The 13,071-nt window shown below is 35.7% G+C and overlaps 1 protein-coding gene across 1 annotated transcript in view; it reads left to right on the forward strand.

Annotated features, from left to right (window-relative positions):
* Positions 1-13,071, forward strand: part of RAB3GAP2 (RAB3 GTPase activating non-catalytic protein subunit 2) — a 147,557-nt gene that overhangs the window by 18,108 nt on the left and 116,378 nt on the right. Inside the window, 1 exon segment of the mRNA XM_037823524.1 lies at positions 1,636-1,700. Within this exon segment, the coding sequence (XP_037679452.1) occupies positions 1,636-1,700 (65 nt within the window).

Raw genomic sequence — 13,071 nt, forward strand, 5'->3', positions numbered from 1 at the left:
TAGTGAATTTATTTGCAGACTTTGGCTTAGATAGAGACCTAGCCACTTTTTAAAGTCCTTGTTTAAATGATACCTCTTCACTCTAATTTTTTTCATCTTTGTCTCACTCCCTCATCTGCGTTCCCATAGTAGTCAATTACAGTATTCACCATGTATTATAATTACGTATTTGCCTATCTCCCATTGTAGATCACAGATTATTTAAGGGCAAAGAATATGTTTGTATTTTTCTCAACTCCTACTGCAGGGTTTGACACATAGTATGTAACAGAACATTTATTAAATTGCTTAACTGATTTGTATATGAAAATTTATGAGTTGTACTGTGTTATTCAAATGATAGTACTATCTTAGGACTTGATATATGCCTAGCAGTGTGGTTGGTATATCAGGAAGTAGTTATTTGGTATTTAAATACCAAAGGTGAGAATATTGCCTCAAAGCTAATTGAGCAATGATTTCAAGTATCAGACTGTAAAAGATTTTAAAAATCTATTTATAATTGATTACAGCAACTTTTAAAACCTTGTATGTAAGTTAAAGTTCTGTGTTTGCTTCCTACTATATAAGCCACCTTAGATATTAGTTTCAGTCCCACCTTTTAAACAGACTTTTCCCCCAAATTTTAATTGATTTTTAAAGACAATATTTTATTTATATTTTCTAGTATTTTAATGGGTAAATCTTGATGGCTAGCCTAGAGAATTTATATATCAGGCACTGCTATCTCATCTGATCCTCACAACAACCCTACTAAACATAGTTTCTATTGTTTTCCATGCTTTAGGGTTAAGAGAGCCAAAGCTTATAGATGTGGGGTAACTTGGGTTAGATCACAGAGCTAGTTAGTACTAGATGCAGACTTTGAACCTAGGTAATCTGATTCTGGAGCCTAAATTTATAAATAGGCAATTGTCTGCTCTGTTTACATTTTATTTAAGCTTTATTATTGTTTTATTTATTGAGATAATCTATATAAAGTATCTGTCTCAGAGTAGTTTTCTTTCTTCCCCTTTGACATAATTTCATAAAAGATAACTATGTAAATGCGAATAAGATGAACAGTGTAAACTCTCTAAACCTACCTGGGTTTTGTAATCTATGTTGCAGTACTTGTTGACCATCTTATTTTAATCCTAGAGGATGTTCCCATGTTTAAGAAAATCATAAAGTATCAGAAAAGGGTGGAGAATAATAGGCCTGTCTTATTTCAAAATTCAAGTTTATTTTTCATTGATACTTTGTCTCATTGAAAAACAAGTCACTTTTTAAGGCATCTATGTGAAGTTTTAGATGGATTTTTTTTTTTTTTTTGGTCATTGTGTATATTTAATTTTTCTGAAGTCTAAAGTAACAAACATTTGTCATTTTTGGATTTTTAAAAATTACCTTTGCAGCATGATTTAAATGTGGATAAACTTGATGTCCAATAAACTTGTATATTATTATGTAGATTTGGAAATTCAGCAGATCAAATGTTTCCTGATTATTAATACATAAAATTAAATCCTGATATAATGCAGTTTATCATTGTTTTCTTACTTAGTATCAGCATTATATGTTTAGAGAAAATGTTTTAAAAATATTTTAAGCTCTTAGTTTTATGTAAGCACTTTTCCTCTTTTTCCTAAAAAGGTAAATCAGCAAACTGGGAAGATGATGGTTGGGGAGCATGGGAAGAAACAGAACCCCAAGAACCTGTAAGTCCTTTATAAATGCATGCATGTTTTTTAATGTAGTTTTATTGAAGATATATTCACGCACCATATAATACTTCCAAAGTATACATTCAGTGGCTCACAGTATCATCATAGAGTTGTGCATTCATTGCCACAATTAATTTTAGAACATTTTCATTACTCCAAAATAAAGAAAAAAATAAAAATAAAAAAGAACACCCAAAACATCCCATACCCCTTATCCCCACCTATTATTTTTATATTTTTGTCTTTATTTTGTTACTCATCTGCCCCTACACTGAATAAAGGGAATGTCAGTCACAATGTTTTCACAATCACACGGTCACATGATAAAAGCTATATAGTTATATGATCATCATCAAGAATCAGATCTACTGGAGTACAGTTCAGTAGATTCAGGTATTTCCTTCTAGCTCTAATAATACACTAGAAACTAAAAAGGAATATCTAGATAATGCATAACCTAGAATATCTAGATAAAGAATAACCTCCAGAATGACCTCTTGACTCTATTTGAAATCTCTTAGCATTATATTTGGTTTCATTTCTTTTCCCCCTTTTGGTCAAGAAGGCATTCTCAGTACCACGGTGCCAGGGCCAGACTCATCCTCAGGGGTCATGTCCCACGTTGCCAAGGAGATTTACACTGCTGGGAGTCACGTCCCACATGTGGGGGGCTGGTGGTGAAGTATTGAGTTTATTTGCAGGTTGGCTTATAGGGAGGAGGCCACATCTGAGCAACAAAAGGGGTTCTCTGGGGGTGAGTCTTAGGCATAATTATAAGTAGGCTTATAATTTGCAGGAATAAATTTCATAAGGGCAAGCCCCAAGATCAAGGGCTTGACTTATTAAATTGGGAGTCCTTAATGCTTGCGAGAATATCAGGAATTCCCTATGTGGGGAAGTTTAATATTTCCACTTTTTTTTCCTCAGTCCCTCAAGGGGACTTTGCAAATACTTGTTTATTTTCTGCCCAAAATACTCTGGGGTATATTGGAATATTACATTAACCTGTACAGAATAACAAAATCTTATTCCCTAGTCTAGGTTCCAAGTAATTATGTTGTTTAAATAAATTGACCTTATGGGTTAAATTAGATAGTGGGCTACAGAGAATATAAATTTTGTACCAAATAAACATCTCTTAAGTAACAGTTAAAATTCAGGAATAGATGTGACTTCTGTAAGAGCTTACAATGTAGTAACCTTTACAGTAAGCCTTATTGAACATTTTGTACTCCTGCATTGTCTGTTGCCCAGTCTCTCCCCATGTTCTATCCCCTGATAACTTATGCTCTCGAATTCAGTTCTCAGCATTTGCTCCTTATAGTTAGTTTATATTAGTGAGAACTTAAAATATGTGTCCTTTCGTTTCTGGCTTATTTCATGCAACTTAATGTCCTTAAGGTTCATTCACATAGTTGCATGCCTCATGACTTCATTCCTTTTTGCAGCAACTCAGTATTCTGTCATATGTGTACACTACAGTTTGCCCTTCTGTTCACCTGTTGATGTATCCTTAGGCCACCTCTATCCATTGCATACCGTGAATACTTCAGCCATAAACAGCAGTGTGCAAATGCCTATTCGTGTCCCTGCTTTCAGTTCTTCCAAGTATATACCAAATAATGGGGTTGCAGGATCATATGGCACCTGTATACTTAGCTTCCTGTAAAACAACCACACTGCCCTCCAGACGGACTGCACCGTTCTACATCTCTACTAACAGTGAATAGGTATATCTCTCTCCACATCTTCTTTAGCACTTGTATTTTTCTGTTTATTTTTTAAACAGTTTTATTCACACACCATACAATCCATCCTAAGTGAATAATCAATAGCTCCCAGTATAATCACATAATTATGCATTCACCACCACAATCTATATGGAACAATTCCTTTTCTTTCTGTATGCATGTTTTTTGATAGTGGCATTTTCAAAAGCTGTAATGGAAATAGATTCCCTGACCTTCCATGTGTCCTTTAGTAATGATGATAACATATTTTGATGTTAGGTTGACATTTTAAAATCTATGTTAAGAACATTTTTGTGCTTAATAGTACTTAAGTATAAGTATATGCCTGCTTTTTAAGGAACTTAGTGTCTTTGTAGCTAAGTGGGCTGAAAGGAGAATTGTTGTTTTAGGATATTTTCTCCTTTGTAAGTTATTCTTTTAGACTTTTTCATTTATTCCTTCAACAAATATTTGCTAAATGCCCTCCACATTTTAGGTATTATTCTAGGTGCTGGTGATATAGCAGTGAACATGGGAGATAAAGTCCCTAATATTTTCAGCTATCAGTAGTAGAAAATTTAACCTAAATTAGCTTAAATAACAAAGAAATTTATTAGCCCACATATGAGGAAGTCCAGAGATAGGATAGGCTCTCGGGTTGGTTGATCAGGTAAGTCAACCATGTTGTCAAGGATTCAAGTTCTTTCCTTCTGTCTGCTCTGCATCTATAGTCTTGGCTTCATCCTAAAGCTTTTTCCGTTCGTAGATGAAGTGTGGCATCCAGGGGCATTTGGAACAACATGTTTCTTCATTAATATCCAGAGAGAGAAAAAAACTAAGGCTTTCTGTGATTCGTTTTTTTTTTTTTTTAGCAGTGAGGAACAACTTTTTCAGAAGCCTCTAGCAAACCTTCACTTTTTCTTGTTGGCCAGACTTGAGCCACATGCTCATTTCTGAACCAATCATTGGCAAGAGATATGAAATTTTTATTGGTTAGTCATGCCATTCCTTGGTGTTGGGGGGATAGGAGGATCAGCTTTTCCCAAGGCCCATGGCTACCTGGGGAAGGAGTTGATACCTGAACGAAAATCCTGACTTTTTACAAAGAAAATAGGAGGAAAAGGTATACTGATAGGCATTCCTATATCCCCTATTCCTAGGAACTTACAATCTAATGGGGGAAAAATAAATAAAAAGAAAAACAGATGGAAAGTATCAAATGTTGGTGATAGTTATACAGAGAATTCAGTGATGATGTGACACAAGTAATGAAGTGACTGCTGTAGTTTTGGTGGTCAAGGAAGTCTATCAAATGATGAGAAATCTAAGCTGAGATCTGAAAGACAAGTTGGAGCTGGTGCTCTAGAGAAGAGCATTCCAGACCAAGGCCACAAAAAGAGGAATGTGTTTGGAGTTTGAAGGAGCATAAGGAGGACAATTGTGGCTGGTTGTAGTTGGCAGGAGGGAGGCTGCAACAAGATGGAGTCAGAAAAGCAAGCAGGCTTGATCTAAGGCTTTGTGAATTTGAAATTTATTCTAAATGTAATGGGGAACTGCACTACTACTTTGTGGAGTAAGTTGTAGTAGGGAGCAAGAGTGGAAGGAGAGAAACCAATTAGGAGGCTCTTGCAGTAGTTTAATGAGAGATGATGGTGGCTTGATTAAGGTGATAATAATGAAAATGAGAAATGGATGGTTTCAGGTAATGATAAGACTTTCCAATGAGTTGCTTGTGAGGGATAAGAGGAAAGAGAAAATTCAAGAATAACTTCTTTGATCTGTGGCATGGTGTGCAATAGATAAAACATGATTGGTAAAATGTTGATATATTCTCAAGATGAGTAATAGATAGCCACTCTTTATTTTTTTTTCAAAGTTTGAAAATTTCTAGCATTAAAAAGTTAAAAAAACAAAAAACAAAAAACCTTTCAGATATTTGGCTGGAGCACTGTATGGATAATGAGGAAAAGAGAAGGTTTGGGGCAGAAAGAACTTCATTTTGTAAGCAGAGACATGTGCACGTAATACAAATTTACAGATAAGCTCCATGGGGAGAGTAAGAACAGGAAACCATTTTGGAATGCCTCAAGGAGAGTTGAGATGCATTGAGTTGGTTATCCTATCACCTCAGCTAACAAATACGTTGTCCCTTACAACTCTACTGCTCTGTCAATATGGATATTCTCTGCTATTCTTTGTCTCTGCTTCCTGAGACTAACTTCTGCTTACTCATGATGTTGACTTATTTACAGCTTTTGCTTATCTCTTTGTTTGTGGCTGTCTTGGATTTTGCCGCCCCCTCTGTTTCACATTCAGACCTCATATAAGGATTTTACTAAGTCTGTTAATCACCATCCAATATGGAAGATTTGGGGACAGAAGCATGGTTATACCAAACCTCTTCCTGGGATATCAGCCAACCTATTGATGATGTCCTCTGGTCAGGCATCTATCAGCAGGCTTGTTAACTACAGCAAGTCTGGGGATGGGAACTGAGGGAAGGGTGTGTGTGTAAAAAAACTTGGAAACTGCGTGACTTGATGTAAGAAAACCTCTCAGAAGGGGATGTGCTTTGAGAATTTCTCAGAAAGGGACAGCATTATTGGCAGATACCTTGCATATATTGTTTGAAATAGCTACTTGTATTTTGAATAACATAATAAATGATTCAGTGATCCAGTGTGCCTTTGAATTTATTGAAGAAATAAAGTTTTACATTGTATTGACAACAGATCTTCTAGAGACTTGCTTTATTTGCCAATTTTCCAGTATATTGGGGAGAGTGTGAGAAAGATGAATGTATCATGAGCCTATATAAAAAACTTTTTCTGTCTAACAGATATAAAATAGATTTTATAGGAAAAGTAGTCATAAAGACAGCTTTTACCTTTACCTTTTTTCCTTTAGATTTCCAAATAAGTTTGAAGCTTTCTGAAATAAACCTCGTAGACATTGCATGTTAAAGTGGACATACACATTTGCAATCTCAGAGGAGGTTCCCGTGTTACAGTTACCATATATATATAAAGTGCTGGTGTTGAGTTAATGGTAATAGCTGTATTTATTTACAGATGCAAAGGCTCACATTTTAAAGAGCTTCAGGTATACTCTTTGTTCTTTTTGGAATTGATTTTGCTTGTGAATGATGGAGTTTAGGATTGGTGGGTAAGGCTAGTTTTCCTTAAAATTATCCGCTACTTCTTCCCTAATATTAAGAAGGTTAGTTAATGATAGTGTGCCACAGACTTGCTTTTTGTGTCATTTACCATGTATCTTCTCTAAGTTTGCACTTCTTTATGGCATTATAACCTAATGGAGTAGAAAAGGAGGGAGAGTGCTATAAGATGGGGTCATAGAAGCAAGCCAGCCTGATGTAAGGCCTTTGAATTTGGAGTTTATCCCAAATGTGTTGGGAAACCATACTTTCTGATGTATGATTTTTAAAGCTCACCTTTAAAGCTGCTCTGTAGAATAGGTTGCAGTAGGCCTTCTTATTAGCTATGCTTCTCATAGTCATAAAGGCTATGGGCTGGTTGTTTGACAAGTGTTTTAAGTTGATATTCTACTGTTCCGGTTGGTTTCAAGTGATGTAGATAATGATAGCATGGTTAAAATGTGTAATTATTAACAGACTTCTTTTAACTTTGACCCATAAACCTGCCATCTTCTCCTTAATGGGGAAGAGTATCCTAACTGGGGGGGGTAATGTTGAATGGTTTCAATTAAAAGCTAAAATATGCTTCTACTCATTCTAAAAACACATAACTAACATGAAGGATTTCTCCATTTAGATATAATTTGAATATTTACCAACTGCCCTTATGGATAAGAGTGGTTTGGTGTTCTTTTTGTTTTGACAGGTTTGCTCACACTGTTCACTTGACAAATAGGGCAAGATAAACAGTATTGTTTTTTCCTCATTGACAATAATTTTGGGTGCACCAGTCATTCCTAACTGTTCTTATTATCTCCCTTTGAATCCCTGTGCCTTGTCAGAGGTTATATGTATACAGTGAGGGAGAAGATATTTGGGTTACAACAACAGTTGTTTTGGGACACTGATACTCAGAGGTAATATGGGTATTAAAGTTATCTTGCTGTGTTCAAGAGAGCTTTTTTGAATTTGGGTCCTGTCTTTGAAACATGACAGTATCTTTGCCAAGGGAGACTGGTGGGTGAGAACAGAAATGGCACTATGGAAAAAGAAAAAGATATGCTCTTTGCCTCCTACTGCAGCATCAGCTAGAACTTTCCATATGTAGTGTCATGAGGTTTCTACTGAGCAAGATGTTTTGTACCAGTGCTATTAGAAATTTGCTCAGCGGATGTAAGAGATTCCCAATATTTTTACTGTTGTCTGTGATTATCAACAACTCCTAAGGCATGGCAAGCTCCAGAGACGTAACAAGAATCGGAATAAATTTTGGCTGATTCATGAGATGCAAAAGTAAAGAAGATTTAAAGAGACAGTGTGTGTTCTTTTTTTCCTTCCCTTTTTGGAGCCAGATATTTAAGGGAATTTTTGTCAGGTCTCTGGTTGACTGCAGAGATAATGTAACACAGTCTTCTGTGGCTCTGCATAACAAGGAATACACACTTTACAAAAATAGTTTGGGAAAGTCACCAACAGATAATACCTAAACAAGGCCAAAGCAGTAATCCTTGAGGAGGAGGAGAGCCGGATTCCAAGAGTTACCCCATTATAATATTCAGAATGTCCAGTTCCCTAGAAAAAATTACAAAACATATGAAGAATCAGGAATATATGGCCGACTTACAGGAAAAAAAATAATTTGACAGAAACCATTCCAAAGAAAGCCCAGAATTACCAGTCAGTGACATTAAATCTACTGTCTTAAATATGCTCGATCAGCTAAAGGGAACAATGGATAAAGAACTAAAGGAAATTAAAGAAATGATGTAAGAATAAATTGGTGATATCATTAGAGAAATCAAAATTATGAAACGGAACCAAACAAATAAGTAGATGAAAACTACAATAACTGAATGAAAAAATCCCCTGGAGGTGTTCAAAAGCAGATTTGAGCATGCAGAAGACAGGATAGGTGAACTTGAAGAAATGACAATTCAAAGTATCCAGTTTGAGGAACAGAGAGGAAAAAAGACTGAAGAAAAATGAACAGTGCCTGAGGGACCTGTGGAACAACATCAAGTGTACCAACATATGTTATCCTAGGAGTCCCGTGAGAGGAGGGGAGGCAGAAAAGAAGAATGTCAAATGTAAAGAAGGCAAAGGAAACTTTCTGCTCCCTCAGGTTAGGAACAGACAACAAACCAAAACCTACCTTCCCTAGGGATCTCGCTGAAGGTCTTGTCCACATAAAAGATGAGATCAGGACTGGAGAAGTGGAATATCTTTGAAGTCGTCTTATGGTTCTGCCAGGAGCAATAATTATAGAAACCATTATAGGATTCTCCACCAGTTGCCATTGGGTTGTGGTTAAAATGACCAAGAGAGGACAGTACAATTTTATTCTTTGTCAGTCTTGCATCAGGCAGATGCTGTATTTTGATCTTTAGGAATGCTTCACAAGTGTGTAGATGAGTCATAGGTAGGAGAAGCTAAGACTAAGGGACAACAGCAGCCATTGACTGGCTGCTACTAAGTCTGGCAGAGAACTAAAAAACATCAGGGTGCTTTTTATCTCCACAAGTCTGTGTTGGCTCTTTGAGAATAGTTCCTTATTTTTATAGCAAAAGAGAGTAAAGGGCTTTTGCAATGACAGAGGCTTAGTAACAGAGGTCTGGACAAGGCTTTTTTTAAGAAAGGAGAAAGTCTCTTTAGCTTTTTCTTATTCTGGGCTGTCAGCCATAATAAGGGCTTAATGAAGAAATCATATTCTAATATCTGCTATCAGCAATAGCCAGCCACATCCAGGAAAGTATGCATCTGTGAAACTGGTAGGTTTAGGATCTTGAAGGATGTCTTCTGTTATAGAAGAGGACAAATGTCTTTCTCCTATAAATATTTCATGTCCAAGATAATGGAGCCATGACAGACATAACTAATGTGGGTGAGTGAAAAGAGCAAGGTTAAAGAATTCCTCCTTGCCCATAAGTATATACAATAAAGGACTGAAAAGGCAAACTAAACAGGCTTTCAGGATGGATTGGGATGAAAGAGAAGACAGAAAAAATTTTCCACTTCAACATAAGTGCCATCATGACAAGATAGTGGCTGCCTCAGGGAAATTGGGAAAGGAACTAGTGTTAAACCTCAGCATTTACTGATTCATGATTCTATAACAAATAGTATAAAAAAAAAAAAAAGCAAAACTTTTTACCAAGTATTACAATGGCTTTTAGTTGTGATTAACTTTTTTTTGCTGTAGGAAAGAGATGATTAGAAGGGGCTATTTGGATCAGCCTCATATTCTAATGGGAATTGACGCAGTTTGGGAAAAAGCTTGACAAAGCTTTATTTAATTTTAACTAAGGCAGTTTTAATGAGCTTTCGTTCACTGGCACATAAAGACCAAAAGGTAGAAAGTACAGAATAGAGGACTTGCTGGGCAGTAGTTACTGGGACAGGAAGCACAGAAGGTCCTGAGTCAAGTTCCTAGTTAAGGTAGGCAGCATGAAAAATTACAATTCAAAAGAGACTTTGAAATATGCTCCATCTGTTATACAGAAAGTGGTATAATCCAATTTATAGAAGCAGTTTAGCAGATTAATAGGAAATGAGAGCGTGCTGGTTAGATAGACGCTCCAGAGAAATGTTTATTTACATGCTAAGAAATAGGATGTAGCATGACCTGATAAAAATTGTTAAAGCATTAATAATCTGGGATGATATTGGAAAATCTTTTGCCTTATTTTGGTATCATCAGACTCTGGTGCCATCTACCACAGAGGAGACATCAGCACCAGATTGGCCCAGAGGCAGAAGGAGAACACTCGAGATATTTGATGGCCGGGGTTATTCTCATGTGAGGGTGGAGTGACTGCAGAGGGTCTTGTTCCTAAGGCCGTTTCTTACTGGAACTTAGGGCGCTTGTTAGAAACACTCTGTCTGCCAATTACCTTTCTTTCTCCACGAATACCAGCAGGGTCTAGCTCAGTGATTTTCAGTTAGGGGCAGTTGTACCCCACCAGCAGTCATTTGGGAATGTCTGGCAAATTTTTTGGTTGTCACAACTGGGGACTACTACTGGCATCTAGTGGGTAGAGAGCAGGGATGTAATAATGCACAGGATAATCCCTCACAACAAAGAATTATCTGGCCCTAAATGCCAATAGTGTTGAGGTTAAGACACCTTGCTCTAGCCCATGGCTTTTTTTTTTCTTTTTTTTAATATCCTTTCAGTCCTATTTCTGTGCTTTCCTGTATATGTACAGTCATATGATTTTTTCCACATATACAGAATCACATTTATATAAAAGAAAAATTGAGATTATACACGCACTTATGTATACAAATTCTGCACCTTTTTTGTTTAATTAATATATCTTTGAAAGCTTTCCGTATTAGTGTGTATAAGTCTACATGATTCTCTAAATGTGCTACCTAATTGTCTATTGTGTTAATGTACCGTTATCGATTTATGCTTTCCCTTCATAAGTCATTTGTTTTCCAAGTTTATCTTTAAATATATACACATATATTCAAGTATTTCTTCATACTTGAATTTCAGAAATAAAATTGCTAAATCAAAAGGGGGAATTCCTTGTCAACCAGAGAAAGAAAATGATTTATAACTTTAGCTTTGTATTAATTTATTTTTACACAAAGTAGTAATGGACGTTATAAAGCAATATGATGTTAGCCTTGAAGGATGGCATGATGAATGATCTGCATTATCTTCTATCAGCCATACCCTTGAGGTTCTCAGGGGAGATAGATGCATAGCAGAATAGTTCAAATAAAAAAACATTTCATTTCCCCCTGAGACAGAGCCCATGGCTTTTAAACATAACTCTCCTAGTCTTTCTTTCTGCCTTTCCCTTGTTTGTTCTCTTAAATTTCTTTGCTTCTTTTGTGCGCTTCAAAACTTGATCTGTAAGGTCATTAATTTAGTTGTAGTGATTCTGGTGAAGAGATTTGATAGTGTGGAAAGTGCAGTTAAGGATTGTTTGCCAGTAACCAAAGATGAATTCAAGTTGTTCCTGGAAGTTTGGCCACAGACCGGCAAATAGTCCAGGCTTAGTCTTAGTGGCATTATTTTTGCCTAAATGCTTGAGAGACATGTTTTAGTCCCTTTGTGTAAGTCAGCTGCCATTTTTCCCTTACTCTTGGTTAGAGTTGCTAATTTTAGTTCAGATCTGCACTCCACAGGCATTCCTGCAATGTAACTTGTGTTAAGTAATTTTAGGCTTGGTGGTGGGCCCCCAATCTTCTGCCAGAGAGAGGGAGGGCAGTGTTTGGCTAGGCGGGGTTAGGGGAAGGAATCTAGGGACCTAACATACTTTTGAACAAGCTTCCTAAAGATTTTAGCCCATTTTTATCCCCAGTTCCAGAGAGACGTGATACCTGTTCCTAAGGCTGTTGGTGATTTTGATGTGCAAAAATTCCTAAAAGTGGAATTTCTAGGGCAAAAGGTATTTGTATTTTAAATTTTGATAGAAATTTTGAATGGTACTTCCAAAAGACTGCCCCAATCTGATCAGTATATGAGAGGGTCTTGCTCTGTGTTATAGAGATGAAAACAGCTCTGGGTCAGATCTTGCCTACAAAAGCGTTTTATTTGGCTCAAACAGGGTTTTTAAAAAATTGAGTTAAGATTTTTAAAAGTGGAAGATTTCAAATAAAAATCTAGATTGATGGGTTTTTTGGAAAAATCATTATTATCTATAGTTTTTTATTTAAATCTTTTTGGAAAGTATGCCATATCTATTTTTTTTTTCCTAGACCATAACAGCAACTTAAGGTCTGTAGTAGGCATTCAGTTTAGTTATTAAATCTTTTATGATTTATATTGGGTGCTAATCATTTCTTATTTATTAGTCTTGTTTGTTTCATTGGATAATAAAGTTTTTGAGCAGGAATTGTTTGATACTTTCTTATATCCCATGATACTTAGAAGAGCACATGGATTTAGTATTTAGTATTAAACAGTCATCCAGGAAATAGAGAAAATATACTTTTTAGGTTTGGGGTTCCATTGTAGTTATTTGTAAAATGAATTTCTTACCATTAATGAATTTATTTTGTAAAAATGATACATTTATTACAGAAAATTGAGTATTACCAAAAAACACAGTAAAATCATCACTCAACCTTCTGTCATCGAAGAATAATCATCATTATTAACTTAAAGGGGTTATCAAGGTAGGCATCTTTCTATAACTGTCTACAGAGGGAAGATTGGGCAGTTGAATGGCCACAAAAATTTTTTTAAAAATGAGATTGCATTCTATATGTAACTTAAAAATAAATAATAATAGGATTAATCCTACTTGAATTGAAAGTTGAAGTAAAACTGTAAGAATTACTGCATTATTGTTAACTTCCTCTGAGGTTAGGAAAAAATTATTTAAAAAATTGAGATTTGAAGTTGTGGTCTTTTGGTGACTAATATTGTTTGTGAGAGTTTTTTTTTTACTTATTTATAATCAAACTTGTAATTAAATGTAGAGTTCTTGCCTTGCCCCATTTTAATTTTGAAAAGATCTTA

Source organism: Choloepus didactylus, chromosome 2 (assembly GCF_015220235.1).
Source record: "Choloepus didactylus isolate mChoDid1 chromosome 2, mChoDid1.pri, whole genome shotgun sequence".
Taxonomy (NCBI): Eukaryota; Metazoa; Chordata; class Mammalia; order Pilosa; family Megalonychidae; genus Choloepus; species Choloepus didactylus.